The sequence below is a fragment of the Macaca thibetana genome, chromosome 4 (genome assembly GCF_024542745.1).
Source record: "Macaca thibetana thibetana isolate TM-01 chromosome 4, ASM2454274v1, whole genome shotgun sequence".
Lineage (NCBI taxonomy): Eukaryota > Metazoa > Chordata > Mammalia > Primates > Cercopithecidae > Macaca > Macaca thibetana.
In genome coordinates this window covers 15439548-15462372 of record NC_065581.1, presented here as the reverse complement: position 1 = coordinate 15462372, position 22825 = coordinate 15439548, and the positions used below count along the sequence as shown (strand labels likewise).

Genomic DNA, 22825 nt, shown 5'->3' with positions numbered 1-22825 from the left:
TCAGGAGATCGAGACCATCCTGGCTAACACGGTGAAACCCCGTCTCTACTAAAAAATACAAAAAACTAGCCGGGCGCGGTGGTGGGTGCCTGCAGTCCCAGCTACTCTGGAGGCTGAGGCAGGAGAATGGCGTAAACCCGGGAGGCGGAGCTTGCAGTGAGCTGAGATCCAGTCACTGCACTCCAGGTTGGGTGACAGAGCCAGACTCCGTCTCAAAAAAAAAAAAAAAATCAAAGAAAAGACGATTAGAGAAGCTAGAAGTAAAAATGGAATATAACATTTCATTATATAAAATCACTGTGTTGTATTCATTAGGAATGAATGGTAGATACAAGTTCCCCAAACTCCAATGGTTTTTGAAGCTACTTTGATGTCCTGATTAGGTTAACTGGATGCAAAATTACCCAAATAAATTCCTACGCTGCACTAAGTAAAAGTGCTGAATTTGAAATAAAAAATGAAAAAATAAACCTCCCAACATGAAAACCGACCTCCTCACCCTTACACTTTTACATCTTAACCTTGCATCCTCAAAGGTTCTCATTCCCGATTTTAAAGTAACAAAAAAAACAAGCTCAATATCATTACTTTTCTAGACAGGGTCTGGCTCTGTTGCCCAAGCTGAGTGCAGTGGTGCAATCACAGCTCACCGCACCCTTTACTGGGGTCAAGCAATCCTGTAGGCTGGAGCTACAGGCGCACCACCACACCTAGTTAATTTTTTATAATTGTTGTAGAGATGGAGTCTTGCTATGTTGCCCAGGTTGGTCTGAAACTTCTGGACTCAAGCGATCCTCCTGCCTTGGCCTCCCAAAGTGCTGGGATTGCAGGCGTGAGCCCCCATGCCCACGCTTAGGCTCAATATTCTTAAAAAAAAAAAAAAAAAAAAAAAAAAAAGCACAATATAGTTCTTCTTTATCAAACAAAGGCAATTCAGAGATACAATCAAGTCATTCGTACATTATTTGGAACCAGAGGCTTCTAAAACACAAACAAAATCCCCTTCAGATAATAGTAAAGGAACTAAATAGGAAATTCATGTCTTCTCTTGCCTGCCTGCCTATGAATGAGCTAAAAACACTCTGGTAACATCAATGAAGAGACAAATCACCAATTCACTCTCCTATCTAAATAGAGATCTCAAAGATCGCAAGGTTTAAACACACAGTTAAAACCATTTCTGTCTAGCTTTGGAACTATATGCTCAGTGACAAGGAAATGGAAAATGAGCAGTATCAGGAGCTGAAATGGCAAACCAAGCATCCATCTCCCCAAAATGCAAAGAGTACGTGGGACCTTCAACCCCTTCCTTTTCCTACAGGCATCTTCATGACCTACCAATGTTCAAAATCTCCCCAAATTATGTGAACCACATCACTGACTGGATATGCAACTTCAAAGGGATGTAGTCAGCAGAAAGACCCTCTGTAGACAGAAGATTTCAACTTGGTCTCACAAAAGCCATTTTGATGTTTTATTCCCCTCCCCTTAATTGTCTCCATTTAGAAGTAGATTCTGGACAGAAAGAAGGTTCTTAAACCTGACACAGACTTTGGGGAAAATCAAATAGAAGAGGGAGTAAAATAAAGAGTCAGGAATTAGAGAAAAAAATATCTACCCCCATTTCCACTGGACCAAAATATACGCTTAATCCAAATGGTTTTACAGTTAGTACAAGACTGACTAGGAAAACAGGAGGCTAATTAGCATGATTTTCAGTACAGTATCACCATTCGTGTGTATAGACAGGTTATCTACATAGTCAAATATAACAACATTGTTGATCCGTCCTCCCTAAATCTACCTTTACACGTATTTATGAAAAAGCAAGAGTAAGTACAGCCCTCAAAAAATGTTCAAATCATTTTACTATTGATCTAACATATGCTGTCAGTCATACTATTAGGAAAGAACTTGTAGGTTTTAGACTCTGCCATTAAATTTCCCTCTTTTAAAAGGTTAAATAGTTCCTTCCAGATAAAAATAGCCATGCTTAATTTCTTTTAAAGCACAGCCTTCCTATATTGTATCTTGGAGGCAATGACTAGCAGCTGAAATCCAAACGATGGAACGGTATAAAAACAGCAGGTTCTTGTGTAGATCTTTCTTATAGTAACTTCTGCAGCCAATTCAACCATTTGTTAGAGGGAAACAGTAACAGGAGGAGCAGGAGGGACTGAAAAGTTACAGGCATGTATTTCAAGAGGAGAGCCATCACCCCTCCAGCCTTCCTCTCTCCCCTCAGTTGCAAAGGCAATAATACTCCACAAATGAGGCCATGTGGGAGCAATATAAAAATACAGCAATAAGGCCGGGCGCGGTGGCTCATGCCTGTAATCCCAGCACTTTGGGAAGCCGAGGCGGTGGATCACCTGAGGTCAGAAGTTCGAGACCAGCGTGGCCAATATGGAGAAACTCCGTCTCTACTAAAAATACAAAAACTAACAATACAAATGGGGATGCACATTTGTAATCCCAGCTACTCAGGAGGCTGAGACAGGAGAATCACTTGAACCTGGAGGCAAAGGTTGCAGTGAGCTGAGACCACACCACTGTACTCCAGGTTGGGCAAGAGAACAAGACTCTGTCTCAAAAAAGAAGAAAATACAGCAATAAGACCCAATAAAAATATTCTAAGATTCAAAGAGAATCAGGTAAAAACCCATGTAAAGCACATTAGATATAAGGAATTAACTTCCACTTAACAGGATCTGTTGAGGATTTTTTAAAAACTCAAACATTAGAGAAGCAGCATGAAGCAACTATCACATTCCTCACACTCAAGATGCTGAGAGAAAGGGTGAGGATTGAGTTTATGTTGCAAAGAACTAAAACGGAGAAAACATCTAGACGCTCAGTTCAGCATCCAGACTTTGTTGGTATCCACAAAGGATAAGATATTGTTTTTGAGACAAGGAATCACTCTGTCACCTAGGCTGGAATGCAGTGGTGTGATCATGACTCACTACAGCCTTGACCTCCTGGCTGCAAGTGATCCTCCCACCTCAGCCTCCTGTAGCTGGGACTACAGGTGCATACCACCAAACCCAGATAATTTTTTCATTTTTTGTAGGAATGGGGTCTCGCTATATTGCCAAGGCTTGTCTCAAACTCCTGACCTCAAATGATCTTCTCATCTGATCTCCCATAGCACTGGGATTACAGGAGTGAGCCACCATGCCCAGCCCATAGATGATAATTTTTTAACAAAAGCAGAAAACAACCAATATTATGAATGGATTTGTTTTAATGGCTCCTCCACAAAAACAAATAGGTGATGTGACCTGCTGAGTACTGGGAAAGAAAGTGAGGGGCTAAAATAGAAGAAATGTAAGATTAGAAATAGAAGACCAGTGAGGAATAAGGGCAATTCTGAGGAACTTGTTCTCAAAGTAAAACCTTCTAACAATATTAAGTCCCTCTGACGGAACTAGTCCTGAAGTCAGAGGTGGGAAAGAACACCATTTCTCCTACATATGGGGACAAGGAAAAACGGATTGTTTTCAACCCAGAAGATGATTCTGCTTCTATTCAGATGATTGGCACGTTGGTCTGGATCTAAAGGTAAAGTATCAACAAAGAAAAATGGGTAATGAAGGATTCGTAAATCAAACGGGGAATCAGGAGGTAATATGTTGGAAGAAAGAAGACTTGGCAAAGGGAAAGTATAGGAAAGGGACTGAAGCAGAATAAAAATGAACTCCAGGAGAGGAGGTCGGTTAACCACCACCAAAGTGCCCTTAGTTCAGAGGTTAAGTTTGTACCCCTTCTTCTCACTGGTGGGTAACCCACAAGGACAACACTGTCGTCCCCCCCAGCCGCCACCCCCGCCAGCCCCGCCAGCCTGCACATGACCTGACTGTCCTCCTAGGCATCATCCACCAAGGGCAACTGCCAATCCATCCCCCATCCACCAGCAGGAGCACTCACGAACAATCGACATCTCCCCTGGAAGGAACAGACATCCAGAATTTGGCCAGGCACCCTCAAACCTGTCCATCTCATTAATCTCATAGACAAACTGAAGTAGGTACAAAAGAATAAAGCCAACAGAGTCTAATGCTGCACATGCCAATGCTCTGTCACCACGCGGTTGCTATAAATCCCTCTAAGAATCCTGCTGGCATGTCCACTTGAAAATCGCAGAGGGGTCAAACTGTCATTCCAGACCCAGAGAAGCCACAGAACTGGCAAAAATGAGGCCAAAGTGGGTTCTTTTTTTCTCATTGAGACAAATGCAGTAAGATCATCTCATATTTCATGGGAAAGTAAAAATGATCACAGTGATAGAAAAGGACTGAATGAAGTAACAGCTCAATAACAACCTCAAATGTGTAAGACACAAAGCATCTTAGAAACTACAATTAAGACATTTACATAAAGAGCATTTATTTCTTCTTTACCTAGATACAAGCTTGATTATCTCTTTTAAAAATAAATGCAGAGGAGGAAGAATCTGCTGGATACAAACAGGATGAAGGAAAGGATATTTCAAACCCGTCAAAGACACACAGCAGACCAGGGTGTTTATCACTGGAGAAAACTACTGCATATTCCTCAGTAGGGAATGGGTTAATGGATGAATTACGTAATTACATCGTGCTGAGTCAGTAGAAACTCCGTATCTAGCAGACGTATTTGAAAACAGAACAGGCCGAGCAGGGTAGCTCATGCTTGTAATCCCAGCACTTTGGGAGGTCAAGGCAGGCGGATCACCTGAGGCCAGGAGTTCGAAACTAGCCTGGCCATCTCTACTAAAAAATATAAAAATTAGCTGGGCACAGTGGCAGATGCCTGTAATCCCAGCTACTAGGGAGGATGAGGCAGGAGAATCACTTGAACCCGGGAGGCAGAGGTTGCAGTGAGCTGAAACTGCACCACTGCACTCCAGCCAGGGTGACAAGAATGAGACTCTGTCTGAAAGAAAAAAAAACAAAAAAACCCCCAAAAAAACAGAACAGTGTGTTTTTAAATTTTTCATTAAAAATAGCTTGTAACTTAATAGATCTTGGCACATAAGGGGTCAGCTTCATATCTAGACATTTTATTAGGGAAATTTTTATCCTCTAAATGTCAGATGAAGCAATCTTTTGAAAAGCTCATTGTGGGTCCAGGATTCACAAAAATGGGAATGGAGCCAGCTACAAGGTTGAAAACCACAGGAAGAGAGAGATGAAGAGAGGCGGTTCACAACTTGAAAATACTTTCTAAAAAGAGGCCTTCCCCTTTCCACAGCAAGGCTCATCTACAACCTGCTGTGAAACACCAGTAAGGATGGTGAGAACAAGGGAGGCTTTCTCAGACAGTGCTCTGCCGGCCGGGCACGGTGGCTCACGCCTGGAATCCCAGCATTTTGGGAGGCCGAGGCGGGTGGATCACCTGAGGTCAGGAGTTCAAGACCAGCCTGGCTAACATGGTGAAACCCCGCTACTAAAAATACAAAAAATTAGCCGGGTGTGGTGGCAGGCGCCTTGTAATCCCAGCTACTCGGGCGGCTGAGGCAGGAGAATCACTTGAATCCGGAAGGCGGAGGTTGTGGTGAGCCGAGATCGCGCCATTGACCTCCAGCCTGGGCAACAACAGTTAACTCCACCTCAAAAAAAAAAAGAAAACAAAAAAGAAAAAGAAAAGAAAGGGCTCCGCAACCTCATACGACCTCTCGGGGGTGGACTCTGCATGGCGAAAACACAAGCCCCATTCACATTATTAGCAAGTGAGAGAGGCTGACTTTTCACATGGAACACCACACTCCTTTACAAACTCTCATTTTAGAAAAGTAACCAACAAAAGGTGTATGATGTTTGAGAGGTTTGGGAATTGTGTGGGATTTTTTTCAGGGGAAGCAGGGGAAGACTTTATGGGTGGTCATTATAAAAGTATAGTCAGTATAGACACTTTCCTATTAAAATTACAGGCAGATTTTCTCTCCCGATTATTCAAGTGCATTAGCAAATGTAAAAAAAATCTGAACTTGGATCAGATAAGAGCAATCAGAGTACGGAATGCATCTGCTCTTTGCCAAAGCCGTATTTCATTACTTTTCAGAATTAGCTGGCAATGTCTCCACAATATTTACTGAAGTGCAAACCAAATGTTTTCATCTGGACAAAAATCAAACTGTGGTATGTTACAACCACAACAGAGATCATTTTAATCCAAAAGCTTGCTTTCTCCAATTTAGGCTGTGGTTTCTATAAAACTGGATTCTTCTCTATGAATCATGTACACAGACAAGCCCTCCTGCCCATTATCTTCCCGCCCTCGACCAGTTCTTGATCTTAAGCAGCCAAACATCACTTGGCTATATTTTGGAAAGACCCTAAAGGGATTCCCTGTGCACTATCATTTAGCTGGAGAGTCAAATTCTACTGCTTGACCCAATTACCATGGGGCTGGCCCACTGAGTTTGTGTTTTATCTTCGGGATACATAAACAGAATGAAAAGTAATCAACTCTACTATCAAATTAAGAAACAAAACTTCAAAGTGAGCTGGCAGGGACTTGGGCAATGGATAGAAGATGAAAGAAGTCACAAAAGAAAGCAGTTGCACCCCAATACCCTAGTTCAGCAATCTATGTATGTATGTATGTATGTACCAAGCACTATACAAGGCACCAGAGACTCAAACAGAGCAGATGTCTACGTTCAGCTCATACGTTCATGCATGTACAACATGTAAACACAAACTTCCCTAAAAGACTTCGGGACAAACGTAACATGTCCAGTGGCAATCTCTGCCTATTCCAGGTTTGACTTTACAACTTATTAGGGAAGAATTTCCCAACTGGCATTCATTTGCCTACCAGATACTCCATGTGCTCTTATTTTCTATAAGGTGACTTGCATTCATGTCTTAAATAATTTATCTCCATTGTATCAAGACAAAATTACTATCAATTGTCCTAAAGGAAAGGTAATGGTTAAAATTAAAATGAATGTAAAACGTTCACTTAATGTCCTTTCTGGCATGAAGCGGGGTTTGTGTAGCAGAGACAGGGAAGCAGCCCTCAATACCATGAGCAAAACACAAAGGGAATCCCTATTCCTTCCTGAATAAGGAGGTGCCTATCCAATCATGCACATCTTGGGAAGGTACTTCTTTTTAAATAGGTATGTCCAAAAAAAAAAAAGGATACCAACCACTGAAAGGACTCTACATGGGATCCATAACTCCAGGATGAGGCTAAGGCTCTGGAAATGGCTTACTTGCCATGAGACTCGAGGTTACTCAACTGTACACAGAGCATAGTGTATTCAGTCAAAATATTTTTATGGTCTCAAACACAGGCAAAAGCAAGCTGAGCGACTCACAGTAAGGTGATATCATTTTACTCATAGGTATAAAATCATACTGTCATTCTTTCCATAGGTGACAGCAAATCTTCTTTCCCAAATAGGAAATAAGTAGACTGGTTGGTGACCACGCTCCGGGAGATAGGGGGTGAAAATGCAAAATGAACTCAATGGTTAGAATAAGCTGAACCTTCCGTCTTTGTTAAGGAACAAGGAGGGATGATGACGCAATGACCTCCTGGATGCATGGCCAATCTTTCCTTCAGCAACCCTCCCTCCTCCTCTTCCTGGATTTCAGCGCTCAAGAACTACCCCAATTAAGCACCCAGGTGTGCCTATCTAATCCCACATATAGGAAATTCCCGACATTAGGGTAGTATTCTATCTGCATGAGCAATTAACATGTGGGACTTCACAAGGAGAATACAATGGGTATCATACCACCTTCCCTCCCAATCTCCTACTCCCACGCTGATCTAGCATCTATGTCACTGAAAACTGTAACATTCCCCTTACAACCTTTCCTATGTTGTGAGTCTGCACTGGCAATTCAAAACACATTCAAATACACATCCAGTCAAATGCCACAAGGTCTATCCACGGTTCTCTTCATCTCACTGAATACACAAATCATACCACATAGCAGCAGCCATGATGGTGGCTCAAGCCATCACAGTATTATCTCAAGTTGAGAAGAAGAAACCAGTAGGAAAGTGAACATTCTGGCCGGGTGCAGTGGGAGTGGCTCACGCCTGTAATCCTAGCACTTTGGGAGGCCAAGGTGGGTGGATCCCCTGAGGTCAGGAGTTCAAGACCAGTCTGGTCAACATGGTGAAACCCCGTCTCTACTAAAAATACAAAAATTAGCTGGCTGTGGTGGGGCACACCTGTAGTCCCAACTACTCAGGAGGCTGAGGCAGGAGAATAGCTTGAACGTGGGAGGTGGAGGTTGCAGCGAGCGGAGATCACGCCACTGCACTCCAGCCTGGGTGACAGAGCGAGACTCCATCTCAAAAAACAAAACAAAAACCACCACCACCACCAACAACAAAAATGAGCATTCTAACTTACAGCCACTATAGACAAAAGTCTTTGTGCGAATCATGTGAGACCCTCCTCAGTTCCCAATACAGAAGCCGAATACTAAACTTCCCTGTGGGACACAGATCCCAGGGACTTTAGTGCTATCAATGAAACCCCTGCAGTCAGCAAGGTGCTTGGCCAACAAAACAGCACTGCCATACTTAAAGTCTTATTTCCATGTTCTCTAAGTGATTTCAGAAAGACTCAAGGACTCTCTAGAAAGTAAGGAGAAGGCTAGATATGACTCTGAGAAGTACTGAATCTGTGCCAGTACTCACTGGCAGGAAAAAGAGAGCCTGGTTTATCTTCAGGGAGGGCACAGCATGGCCAGAGGCCAGCTGGCCTGTAGCAGGGAGAATCCTCACAGCAAAATGACCTACGGTCCTATTAATAACATCTGATCAAGGTCACAGGGCCAATAAAAGGGACCCATCCTTCCCCTCCTCAGACCTCAAAAATTCCAAGGTTTCAGATTTCTTCATTATTAACTGAAAAACTATCCCAACAAATAAACAGGTAGCTCAGCAGAACTGAGCTAAGTAACTGACTCTAGGAGAAAACCAAGCATATGCAGAATGTAAGGCCACTGAAAGCCCCTAGGCAGTGATGACACCATTCTCAAACATACACTTTCACTATTGCTGTTCTCAAAAACTAAGATGCAACACCTCCCAGAGACCCTCAAAAAAAGTTGTGTACCACTGGAGACAGTGTGCTTTCCTCCCCAAAGAGTTTACATAATGTAAAGTATTCCCATTTTGCTCAAGGAAGCTCATTATTAGCACCATAGTGTTTCTTGCAATTGGGGGATTACTTAATTGCTTTCTGGCAGGTTAATCCCCTTTCATTCTGTGACCTCCAAATCACCCCAGGCTTTTGCGTTTGCCCTACTTAGAATTCCTAGTCCTCAATACTCAAGGCTAGGACTACATCAAAACATGTGTTCCTTGCCAACGAGGCCAGCAACGCTCTCTAGAAAAAACACCACAGGTGGACTGTCTCTTCTATTACCTACGGTCTACTCAGCTGATCTTTTAGACAGTTCCACCTGAATCCAAAATCTAACTCTCTTCCTCTCCACTACCTCTGCCTCAATTCACTGGAAAAGTGGAAAATAAATGTACAGTTGGACCTCTGTATCAGAGGCTTCTGCACCCGTGGAATCAACCCACTGTAGATCGAAAACATTCAGGTAAAAAAGGAGACGGTTGCATCTGTGCTGAACACATACAGACCCATTTTTTCCTTGTAATTATTCTCTAAACAATATTGTGAAACAAATTTACATAGCATTTACATTGTATTAGGTATTATAAGTAATCCAGAGATTATTTAAAGTATACAGGAGGATGTGCATACATGCAAATACCATGTACCATGTTACACAATGGACTTGAGTATCCATGAATTTTGGTATCAAAAGGAGGTCCATAAATCAGTCCCCTGAGTTGTCAAAGGATGACTATATGTGGATGACTGCCTGAAGTATTAATTCTGGGCTAGTTCATACCCATTAGCTTTAGTTCACTTCTGCAGCAACTGTGTGCTGTAGACTCTAGAATATCCATTTCGCAGATGAGGAAGCTCAGGCTGAGAAATATTTAAATCATCTGCCCCAAGACTTGCCAGCCTTCGGCCAATGCTCCTAGGAAGACCTCCCTGCAGCCTCAATCGATTTTCTGCAGAGCTGCCAGTAACATCTTTCTAACCTTGTAGGTGTATAATGATGTCACCCCTGACTTGAAGAACCCAAGGGGCACTCTAGTAACTACCCCAGGGCATGCAGAATCTGAGGCTTATCCTAACTTTCTTGCTTTAACTCCAGGCCCTCCAACATCAATGCATGCCTTGGCAGGTGCTTCTACAGAACCCCTTCCCAGCACTATCCTCTTTCTGCAAAGGTTCCTAATGCACTGTAACTCAAGACCTGCAGCAAATGTCACCCATTCCTTTGCAGCCATCCCAGAGCCTCTCCCTTCCCACTTTTATTGGTACACATCTCTACCCCAGCATTTTCACGCATTTGTTGTTATATCCTCAATTTTACCCACCACCGATACTGCTTTCCTGGGCCTAATCTGTTTTCTAGGTGTCTAGCATACAAAAAGAGTTTAATAAAGGTTTGCTGAATTCATTAGCAATTGAATGACAGCTGATCACTAAAGAGTCTGTAAGACAGAAGAAACAAAAGGCAGGCAGTTCCAAAACAAGACAGCATTGCTTCACAACGGCTGACGGTAAGGATATTTACAAGGAATTCCCCATAATAACGCTCTCTTCAATGTGCCGAGCTGTGACGCTCAACTGTGAAGCCCACGGTCATAGAAATGAACTGTGTATGTAGGTTTGCATGCTTCAGGAGTCCCCTTTGGGAATCCCCTTGTTTGCAGTGCCCCATAAAGAGGAAAATGTAAATAAGAGAATCATTTAACCTGCCAGTGCTCTGCTACATTAAGCTCTTTTTAATCTGTTAATAATCATAGTCAGAACAAAGAGGAGACGACAGAACTCATTAAGAATAACGAGAGTGGTGACAGGGAATACGGCGATGGTACGAATCACTGCATGCAGTAAGTGCAAAACCCTCTTCCCCGCGTGTGCCAGTGAAAGATACTAATTATGCCTCTGGCAAAAGACATGTGGACCCCTTCAAAGCAGCTATTTAAAGATAAATACACTGCGGGCAAATACTTCGGGCCGGCTGCACTATTCATCCCACCCTCCTTTCCTTTAGAAATGTTAGGTCACAATATTAAATAGGAAATGAAAGAGCCTTGCAGACTTAGCTGGTAGTGTCTTAAAACAAATTTGTTTTAGATTTCTAAAGCTTTTAACCTCAGAATGACTAGCTGGGTGTTTACATATCTATACTAATCCCAGTATTAATGGCATAGGGTTTTTTCTCCCCATCTCAAAGATTTCTCATTGTCATTAACAGATTACAAACAAGGTTTAAAGAACTCCATTCGCTGTCTTTCCCTTGGCCTCACAATTTATTCTCTTCCAAATTCCCAAGAATTGTCAAGAATATTAAAGGTAATAATTGAGGACTGGAGACAAAAAAAAAAAAAAAAAAAAGACCTGGATCCTTAGCAACAAACATCACTTCCAGGTGTTTGATTTGGCTCCTTCATTATTTCTGCAGCCAGACTTTCTTCCCTATACATAATGAGCATATTAAAGACTGCCTTCTTTACCCCTCACAGTGCCCGCTTGTCACCCAAGGGTGATGGGCTGAATGAGCTCTTTATGGTGAACACTAGAGGCTTGGGGATGTGACAAGTTATGTTTGCTTTGGAATCAGCACCAAAAAAGAACAGAATTAGAATGCAGGTGTAAGAAGGTTAATCGCATTCCCAACTGTCAACTTTGCCTGAAAGGGCTTCAACAAGGGGAAGATTTAACTAAGGATATGCGTCATCAGCACTGGATATCAAAAAGGCGAAATATCTCTAAGTGTGCATCAGGAATTAGATAGATTATGAGACATTCGCCAAATGGAACATAAGCTATTAAAATGAAATGACAGGCATTTTTGTGACAGTGTTAAGTAGGAAATCCAGACTGCAAAAAACGAAAGTATATTGCAGTATCATTTCAGGAAAAATATGTATTATATACGCACACCGAATGCTCAATAAGATACTCACAAACAAGGTAATTAACAGCAGTCATCTCTGGGAGATGGTGGAGATGCTATTTTGAATGTATTCTTTTGCCTACTTCTTTACCTTTCTTCTGCCAATATTCCCAAGATGAACAGGAACTACTTTTATGATTGTAAAAAAAAAAAAAAAACAAAACAAAAAAACAAACTTAACATCCTGTTTTTCTTAAATTAAAATGGAAATAGAAGTATTAAAGTACCACAACAACAGGGATCACTATGTAACCTTTGTACACACTGAAATACAGGTTTTAATTAGCTCAAGAAACTACCTATTAAAAGATGCTATCTAAGGCCACCAAATCCATCAGATTTTCAGGGTCATGAAGCTATAATAAGCATCATCTGTCATTTGGAGCTTGTAGAGTCAGATCAGGTAAACACACTTATCCTCTTGGGGGAAAAAAAAGGCATTTTAAAGCTGAGATGACTCATTTTTAATACCTCAGATCTAAAAAAAAGTATGAGAAATAGCAAAACAGTACAATATTGTATGTATACCAACAGAAAAACAAATAACAAAGTCTATTTTTATTGCTTAGCTCATACATGAATTTCATTTCCAAGGTTCACAGCATTTTTTAAAATTGGTTTTAAACATCTCCTAGGCTTTAATTATTTAAACCTTTTTTGTATTTGACATCTAAAAGAAGTAAATTTTATCTATGAAAATATGATTCTCTTCTGTCTGGAATCCTGAAACTTCAAAGCCAGGTACTTACTTGGTGACGTTTTCTCTAGATGGCATTTATGTGAACAATAAATAAGCATGCCTCTGCAACTAAGAGACTCTGAGTTTCCCAGAACCTCAGAAAACATGTTATAAGATAGTGCACACACAAGTACACGTAGCACAAATACACATACTCCTCTCTATACAGAATCACTGAGACATTCCCTGATGGGTTTCTCTCCTTCTCTACCTTTGGGAACTAAATACAACAGTCACAATTGTTCCATAGTAAAGACTTGCATAACTAAATTCCATAATCAACAGAGCAATCTTTAGACATACTAATGAAACGGGATTGGTGGATTGGTGGAGGCAGAAACTATTAATTCACGATTTACTAAGCAAAATGCCGAGAGCAATTCTAGACATCAAAATTCCTTTCTCAAAAGTAGCCAAACTAGTTAAGTCATAGTTACTCTTTAAAAAACCTGGCTTTGGCCAGGCGCGGCGGCTCACGCCTGTAATCCCAGCACTTTGGAAGGCCAAGGCGGTCGGATCGCCTGAGGTCTGGAGTTCGGGACCAGCCTGACTAACATAGTGAAATCCCGTCTCTACTAAAAATACAAAAATTAGCCAGGCATAGTGGCGGGCACCTGTAATCCCAGCTACTTGGGAGGCTGAGGCAGGAGAATCACTTGAACTTAGGAGGCGGAGGTTGCTGTGAGCCAAGATCGCGCTACTGCACTCCAGCCTGGGCAACAGAGTAAGACTCTGTCTCAAAAAACACACCTGGCAATTGTGTTTAAAAGCCAATTATGTTTAAAAGCCATGCATATTTAGTAAAGGATACCAAATTATGGTTAGATAGAAGGAGTAAGTTCTAGTGTTCTATACCACCGTAGGATGTCTACAGTTAGCAATATCTAGAAGGAGGATGTGGAATGTTCCCAACACCAACAAATTATGAATGTTTGAGATGAGGGATACGCTGATTACCCTGATCTGATCACTTATATGTATCACAAAATCATGTGACCCATAAATATGTACAATTATTTAAAAAAAAATTTTTGAAGCCATGCAAGACCAAAGTCACAAAGAGTCCCATATCACCGTTTTTTTTTTTTTTTTTTTTTTTTGGAGACAGAGTGCCGCTTTTTTGCTGAGGCGGCAGTGCTGAGGCACAGTCATGTCTCACGGCAGCCTCAAACTCCAGGTGTCAAGGATTCTCCCGTGTCAGCCTCCACGTAGATGGGCTACAGGTGGCACAACCAAGCCCGGCTAGATCCACCTGAATCACCTTGCTGCTGATGGCCCTGTGGAGCCTTCAAAGACTCCTTTAGGGCAAATACATCCTTCTGAGTACACAGCCCACTCATTCTCCACTCCTGATCGTCACACCACACTCTACCAGTCTCACAGCCTAGTGGCCAGCCCAGCACAAGAGTCTGTCATATGTAGTCTTCACAGCTTCCCTTCCATCTTCATACTCAACATCCAGGATCAGGAGAATCTTTCAGCCAAAATCTATGTAAAAAGTAACAGAGATGTCTGGGCATGGTGGCTCATGCCTGTCATCCCAGCACTTCGGGAGGCTGAGATGGCAGGAGAATCGCATGAGCCCAGGACTTCAAGACCGGCCTGGGAAGCACAGCAAGACCCCTTCTCTACCAAAAAAAAAAAAAAAAAAAAACTAAAAGTAAAAATAAAAAAAATTGCTCAGTGTGGTTGCATGCGCCTGTAGGTCTAGCTATTAGAGAGGTTGAGGCAGAAGGATGGCTTGAGCCCAGAAGGTTGAGGCTGCTTAGAGCCATGACTGTGCCACTGAACTCCAGAAGTGAACAACCTCTCATCATCTTATTTTGATATGAGACAAGAGCCTGTGTCTCCAAAAACAAACCAAAAAGTTAACGGAGATCAACTGGTGGGAATCCCACCTACTTCATCTCCCTGTTTTCAAGGCTCAATGACCGACAAGGGCTACAAAATTTCTAACAAGTACGTAATAACTCTCCTTTCTTATGTATTAAGAATCACCAGCAACTATCATCATATCCTACGTCAAAAATTCCCCCAAACAATTCAGTCCCAAAGCCAACTGGTAAGGCAGGGCAACTGGGCAAAGGGAGGGAGTGAGGAGCAACCACATGGGGTGTCAGGGCTGAGTTTCCCATCGTGGGGGCAGCAGAGGTGGGAGGTGGGTTACACTGAAAAGACACGGCAAATAAGTATATTAAGGATTACAGGAGCCAAGGTCCTCGGGGATGAATGCACATGAACCCCTTGGTGTTAAACTGAAACTGGAAGTATGGCTGCTAACTCACAGATTTTAATAAACACAGAACTCCGGATAGACCCCTGTAAACACACAACCTCAGTCTACTAAGAACACCTGGGAGAAATGACATTCCCATAATTCCCAGCATCCCTTGTGCCCAGATCTTGGCTCCTGAACAGTACTTGTCCCTACAAGAAAGCAGGGCTCCTTGGAGACATGTCCATTTCCAGGGCTGAGGGCGGGAAAGTACACCATGAGCCTGGAACATTTTGTTGTGCCAGGAGCAAGGCTGGAAGGATGACAGGGACACATCAAAAGGAATAAAAAGCCAGCCTGAAGAGGGTTCACGGATGAGACGGTGATCTGGGACAACCTGAACATCAGAATACATAATAGGAGTAACAGATCATAACCCTTTGCATAAAATAGGAAGCCCATACATATACAATTACGATAAAGATGATGAGAAGTATGTACTAGTTTCAAAGAATATCCTCTCTTAACACTTATACATTGCAAAGGCTGAGATGGGTGGGTAACTTTGCTCCTGACAGGCCCACCACAGTCAAATGATCAGCATGAACACAGTGTGGAAAGGGAAGGACTGAACTGTGTATCCCTACAGAGGACCCAACAACGAGGAGGAGGAATCACTTCCCTTGTGGCATTCCTGCCAAAAACACAAACCAGAATGTCATCATGAGGAAACACCAGGCAACCAAATCAAGGGACACTCTAAAAAATAATTGACCTGTAATTTTCAAGTGTTGAGGTCAAAGACAAAACAATGATGAACTCTTCCAGATTAAGCAGACTACACACAATTAATGGCACTGCCTAATTCTGAACTAGGTCGTTTTGCTCTAAACTCAGACATTACAAAGCACCTTCAGAACAAATGTGAAACAGAGGTTTGAGGAACTCATGGGGGCCGTGTATCACTGTGAACTTCCTAACTTTGACAGTTGTAGGAAAATGTACTTACCTGAAGGAAAGACACACTAATGTATCGAGTGAGGGATGATGGGTGGCAACTTTTTAAGGTACTTAAAATCTGTCTGTAATAATAAATTATCAAAATATTAATCAAATAAAAGTGACCCTGAACCCTGAGGCCTTCCCACAGATGTCCAATAGCAAAGGCCCTCTCCTTCTGTTCATTTTCTCTCAAGTAACCACATCCAAGGAACTCTCTGCGTTCAGGACTTCCTATATTTTCTATCATTCCTCCAGAAAAGGCTCCTTATTCTCTCAATCTTCTGTGTTCTTTTGTCACAGCTATTAGAAAACTTAGTAACAAGGAAACTGCAACAAACACTTTCACAAATAACTCCATTCAGATCCCAAATCCACCTGGACTCTGTTAACTGGTTCAAGTTGAAACGTGGACCAGTATTTGCACAGTCAATTAGACTCTGAAAGTACTAGTATTGTTTCCTTAACATAATACAGGGCTGAGAGAACCATAAGCCCCTCATCACCACGGCTTATTGACAGGCCTTCGGAAGCACATAGAAAGGGGCCTTCATATCCCCAAAGTACTCTATCAAAAAAAATTGCCTTACAAAACAATGTGTGCAAGGCGGTGGTGTGGTGGAGAGAAATCAAATTAGAAGTCAAAGTTAGAAACTGCATAATTGCGTATCGAGAAGCCAGGAAGTGGGGTGTAAGAGTCATATTAAAAAGGAAATAAAACTTAACAGATGTTTAAAAGGCCACACCCAGCACTCTCAAAGGGATTTCTCACTTTCAATTCCCCCTCAACCCAGGTTGGGGGACAGAAAAATGAACATGGCAGAGAGTAGAGCTCAAGTCTATTCCACGTATACCTCAGGCTTACATGTAGATTCCATGTAGACCTCGTCTGATCATTGCAAAGTCTTACCTCGAAGGCAGAGAAAGGTAAGAAAATCTTCTGTCTTAGGCTTCCTTTTAGAGAGGTCTGATATCTGAGTAGCTGGAGGGGGTAGCAATGGCTCCACTATCTTTACTGGAGTTGTGCTGGGACTATTCGGCTGAGATTGAGCAAACTTCCTTTGTGCTTGCAGCCTGGGCCTGTAGAAGCAAAAGAAAATTAAAAATAAATTAAGCAGAGACTGGAGGATATAGGCCTACGTGCAGCAATAAAATCATGATACATAAGGAGAAAAAAGATCCTATTTCAAGCAAACTCTTTCTAATTAAGGTTCTATATCTCTCACACTCTCACAAACCACGGGACTCCTTTCAAGCGCAATAAATTTGGTTAAACGATTGTGTTTCGTACACTGATATACAACGTGTGTCATGGACATGTGTATACATGTGTGTAGAAGTACATGCCTATGTACACACCGTTTCCCTGAGCATTTAAAAACTACACACGGTATTTGACGTCATCAGCTTAATGGTATTCATTTATTTCAACTGACAGTAAGCAGGAAACCCTGTATCATCCTGCTGCGTTTATACAGCACCCTATAGTTTCACCTAAAGGGGTCACGAATCCATCCCCACCTCTCTTCTGTGTCGTCACATCCAGGTCACCTTTGCCTATTTAGCCATCAGTGTCCCTGTTGCCACTTCTAAATTCAGCCATGAAAAGTTCACTACAACAATTCAAGTTGGTACTGCAGAAAACGGTATGTATCTATGCCCCCTCCAATCCCAAATTCTGGGTTACCCTCTGCCAACAAGGTCAAATTACAACTTTTTTTTTTTTTTTTTAAGGCAGAGTCTCGCACTGTTGCCCAGGCTGGAGTGCAGTGGTGCAATCTTGGCTCACTGCAACCTCCACCTCCCAGGTTCAAGCGATTACCCTGCCTCAGTCTCCCAAGTAGCTGGGATTACAGGCGCCCGCCACCACACCCAGCTAATTTTTTTGTATTTTTAGTAGAGACGGGGTTTCATCATGTTGGCCAGGCTGCTCTTGAACTCCTGACCTTGTGATTCGCCTGCCTCGGCCTCCCAAAGTGCTGGGATTACAGGTGTGAGCCACCACACTCAGCCAAATTGCAACTATTTAGGTAGAGATTGAAACAAAAAATAGCCTTCATCTACCCTTCAGGCTTCTTTCCCATTACAATCCTATGCTAACTCCCTAACTTACCCATTTGGTATCTACAGAGTACATTTCAATTCCTTTCACCTGAAAATCTTAGGTAGAAATTCCTTTCTATCAAAATGAATCCTAATGGATCCTGGAACTGAATTTTGTTTGTTTGTGATGGAGTCTTTCTCTGTTGCCACCTTAGCTCACTGCAACCTCCACCTCCCAGGTTCAAGTGGTTCTCCTCCCTCAGCCTCCTGAGTAGCTGGGATTACAGGCATGCGCCACTACGCCCAGCTAATTTTGGTATTTTTTTGTAGAGGTGGGGTTTCACCATGTTGGCCAGGCTGCTCTTGAACTCCTGACCTCAGGTGATCCACCCATCTTGACCTTCCAAAGCACTGGGATTACACACGTGAGCCACCACACCCAGCCCGGTTTGTTCTTTTTTAACACAATAGCCAATAAGAAATTTCCTTGTCTCTCCATCAATAAATACAATAACGTATTTTTGCTTTATGATCAACTTAATATTTATCATCAATTGCCTAATAGTCACTCTTCCTCTAATTGTAAAGGTCTCCACTCATGGAATAGTAAGCACTCGCAAGGATGAGAACTTGGGTCCTAGTTTAAACTGTTCATCTAGACCTGCTTATAGAGATACTTGAAAAACATTATTTGAGGGCAGGGAAAAAAACAAAAGAATGAAGAATCACAGTACAGGGATCAAAATAGACCCGATCGGAAGCCCAAACACTACGTAGGATGGATAATGCAACCCCACTCAAAACAATTAACTAATAAAACTAGAGTGCCGGGGGCAGGGGTTCACCCCTGTAATCCCAGCACTTTGGGAGGCCGACGTGGGTGGATCATCTGAGGTCAGGAGTTCGAGACCAGTGTGGCCAACATGGTGAAACCCCGTCTCTACTAAAAATACAAAAATTAGCCTGGTGTGGTGACATGCTCCTGCAATCCCAGCTACTTCGGAGGCTGAGGCAGGAGAATCACTGGAACTCGGGAGGCGAAGATTCCAATGAGTTGAGATCGAGTCACTGCACTCCAGCCTGGGCGACAAGAGTGAAACTCTGTCTCAAAAATAATAACGAATAAAAAAACTAAATAAGTAAAAGAGGGCAGATGTATTCCCTTGAAGACATTGTTGGGAGTGGGTTATATAGAATAGTAAGCATGCATCCTAAACTGCTGATGCTCAAAATGCCGTAACATTAAAAAAAAAAAAATCACAATATTTAACAAATTCCTACAGCAAAATACACACACACACACACACACACACACACACACACACACACACGACTGCCTACTTCGTCAAAACTAATACCTTTAAATTTAACCTCATAAATCCTCCACACTCCCCAAATATAAAGTACCACAATATTATGAAGAACTTCTAATCTCATTTTAACCTTAAATTCCCTTGTATGTCCTAAGCAGTGTTTACTCTTGCCTCCCCATGACCATCAAAAACACTACTGTCTAATAATATTCCTAATACAAACTGACAATCCATCAAAAAGGACAAAGTGTGACTCCCAACTACTTACTGGGTAATCTAGAGTCCTTAAAAAAAAAAAAAAAAAAAAAAAAAAATCTACAAACAATGTAGGTCATTACAGACCACTTTTTTTTTTTTTAAACCTTTTTATTGAAACAGGGTCTCACTCTGTCACCCAGGCTGGAGTGCAGTGACGCTATCATAGCTCACTACAGCCTTAAACTCCTGGGCTCAAGAGATCTTCCCACCTCAGCCTTGCAAAATGCTGGGCCTACAGGTACGTGCCACTGCACTCAGCTGTTTTTGGCTTGTTGTTGTTGCTCGGTTTTTTTTTTTTTTTTATAGAGACAGGGTCTCCCCACATGGTGCCCGGGCTGGTTTTGAACTCCCGGCCTCAAGCCTATCTCCTGCCTTGGCCTCCCGAAGTGTTGGGATTACATGCATGAGCCATGACGCCTGGCCCAAAAAGCACTTTAGAACCCAGGAATAACTGATATGAAACAGTCATATTAACAAGCTAACAGGAGGAAGTGAATCAAGTTTAACAAAAATGCCCTAGTGTTGTTTTAAAAAAAAATAAGGGGGAGGGTGGGATCAGGCAATGCCACTATCTCTATGTGATGGGGAACAAAGAGCTTTTTTGCAACCAACTGCCTACCTGTATAGAAGACATGACAGACCAGAAGCCCAGAGGCGGGACCTTCACATGGGACAATGAAGTGGGGGGCGGTTAGGGTGAGGGGGATTTTCAGACAATCAGAGAGCCTCATCTGTCACAGATGAGGAGCAGTTTCTGCTTGGTTGTTTTTCCCCCTTTAAATTTTCTATCTGTTACAAATGACTTTTTTTTTTTTAATTACATAAGAAAATAGAACAAAGGGACAAAAGGCAATTTAAAAAGACAAAATACAAGCAAATTTATTGGGACTCAACAGACACAAAATCACTCCATCAAACTTTCTCAAGGCTGGCTCTCAATTTCCGCATCAATTCCCAGGCAGCTGGTGATGGCCAGGTCTCGAGGAGGGAAGGCTACTGAGCCCTTGGTCCACACTCCAACCAGCTGCCAGGTGGACTGACACAACACAACCGCCTTCCTTTTCCAGTGAGGCTTTCGTTCCCACCAACCTCCCAGACTGTTTTAAAACAAAGGAAATGTTGTGCCGTATTTAGAAAAATTGCTGGTTTTCATTCTACTGAAAAGTGTTTTTAATTGGCAATTACAAATATATACTTCTTCATTTGAATGGACGCAATTCGCACTCTGAGTATTGCAGGAATTTTATAGAAATATTGCCTGCATGTGAACAGGATGTTAAGTGTTTACAGCTTTTTGAGAAGTCAGGGAAAACAAACGCTACACACGATGAGAAGATTGTGCAGCGACAATGAGAAACAAACAAGTAAACACAGACTAAGCACAGACAACGGAGTGAGACACTGTGAGATATTTTACAATTTCAGGACCTCAAAGATAAACTGCTGCCCACCAATGCTGAAATAAAAGATAAACTGCTGCCCACCAATGCTGAAATAAAAGGTGCTTGGTGCCTGGTGACTTTCCCAGGGAGGCTATGAAAAATAAGGCAATAAGAGATTAAAAAGTGGCAGTAAAATAAATTACCCCTTAGAGGAAGAAGCCAAGCTCCCAAGTGATTAAACAGTTGTGAGACCCAGATGAAGCCAGGAACTAAAGAACAAGACAAACCAATATCTTTTATAAAGAGGCTAGAAGAACCTGTATTGTCTACAAAGGGCAGGTCTGCGGTGTGGCTTTTCAACCTGCAGAGTCCCGCAGGGATTACGAAGGTGTTGACCCTGCTTTTCCTGGCCCCACACAACCAAAGGAATGGTACAGCCAAATCCTGAGTAAGCACTCCAAACAGTACAGACAGGCTTCAGGGACAGGGGTTTCCTTCTAGAATGCTGGATATAGGAAAATGGAAGAAAGTGATTCGGACGTGCTGAAAACCTACAATATTTGCACCTAGAGATGCTGATGGAAGCAGCAGCAGAACCCTGGGGTAAAGAAGGAAGTCACCTGGCAAGCATGAGGAGCAAGGTGGTGCAGCTTCTGGGGCCTCACCCTCCAGGGGAGGCGGCATACCCGCCCACCACACCATTTACTTCCTCACTCCCTGCCATCAGCTGACTGGCATTTTCAACAGACCACCACCTGTCATTCCATTATTACAGCAAAAATGAAAAGAACTGGGATAAAAGAGGTTCAGAATCATTGTGGGGTTGGGGTGAAGAGAGCACGGGGTTCCTGGGGTTGAAGAAGTAAAAACACAAATGTTTGAGAGAAAAATAAAATGTGTGCCCTCCCAAGCCTTGGGCCTTGCACGTAGTCAGGATGGGCCTTCCTGCCCTGGGTAACACACAGCCCCAGAGAAGGTGTGTGTCCCTCACACACACCATGGAAGTCGCAATCACAGTGTAATTTCCTTCCATGTTTACTTTTTATTAATTCTTCAAGGAGATCCCTTACAGAAGACGCCTTAATTCTAGGAACTCCACACGTATCCTTTATGTCAATGAAACCAATTAAATCAAGCCCTCCAGCAAGCCAAGGTGAAAAGATCAAATCAAGTAAATGTAAACCAGCAGAGGAAGAAGTATGTTGATATATTCAAAGGATAACATTTTATTTACAATATTGTAAAACACAGGGATGGTGCAGTGGGGGTGAGGGAATAGACGTTTCAGATCAGATCATCACTGGGAGCGTGTATCTGAATTAAAGGACAACAAAGTTCAAATAAGTTCAGGAGAAGACGGATATGAGCCGCTGTTTGTTTGGTGTTTGGGGAAATGGGAAAGGCTGGTCACTTTGTTATGTTCAAGGATCTTAATAAGATCCCCTTCACTGTACACACGAGTAACTAGGAGAAGGGTGAGACCCACCCCGGGTCACCTAACTTGGATGGTAGAACAAACAGGACCAGCAAACAAACCTATGGGTCCCCACGTGACAGCTTTCTCTGCCATGCCATGTCACGCCACGCGACCTCCACGTGGCAGGTGAAGCAAAGCCTTGTGAGCACAGCCATCCGGTGTGAACCCCCTCACTAAAAGCTGCCAGGCCAAGGAGCTCCATGGCCCCTCATTCATGACCAAAATCAGCCCTGCTGAGTGAACGCCACTGAAGCTGTCTCAAAGTAAGAGAAAGGGTGTTAAAATGAATGACCATTTACGAATTTGATCCCACAGAGTATATGGGAGTGTATGGGAGTATGGGAGTGTATGGGATCCCATAGAGTATATTCTATGTGGCAAT

General features: G+C 42.5%; 1 protein-coding gene across 4 annotated transcripts in view; it reads right to left on the bottom strand.

Moving 5' to 3' along the window:
* Window positions 1-22825, bottom strand: part of JARID2 (jumonji and AT-rich interaction domain containing 2) — a 280860-nt gene that overhangs the window by 56000 nt on the left and 202035 nt on the right. For all 4 annotated transcript variants that reach the window (XM_050788023.1, XM_050788025.1, XM_050788026.1 and 1 more), the window contains one exon: window positions 16881-17050. In XM_050788023.1, coding sequence (XP_050643980.1) covers window positions 16881-17050 — 170 coding nt within the window. The remainder of the gene's footprint in view (window positions 1-16880; window positions 17051-22825) is intronic.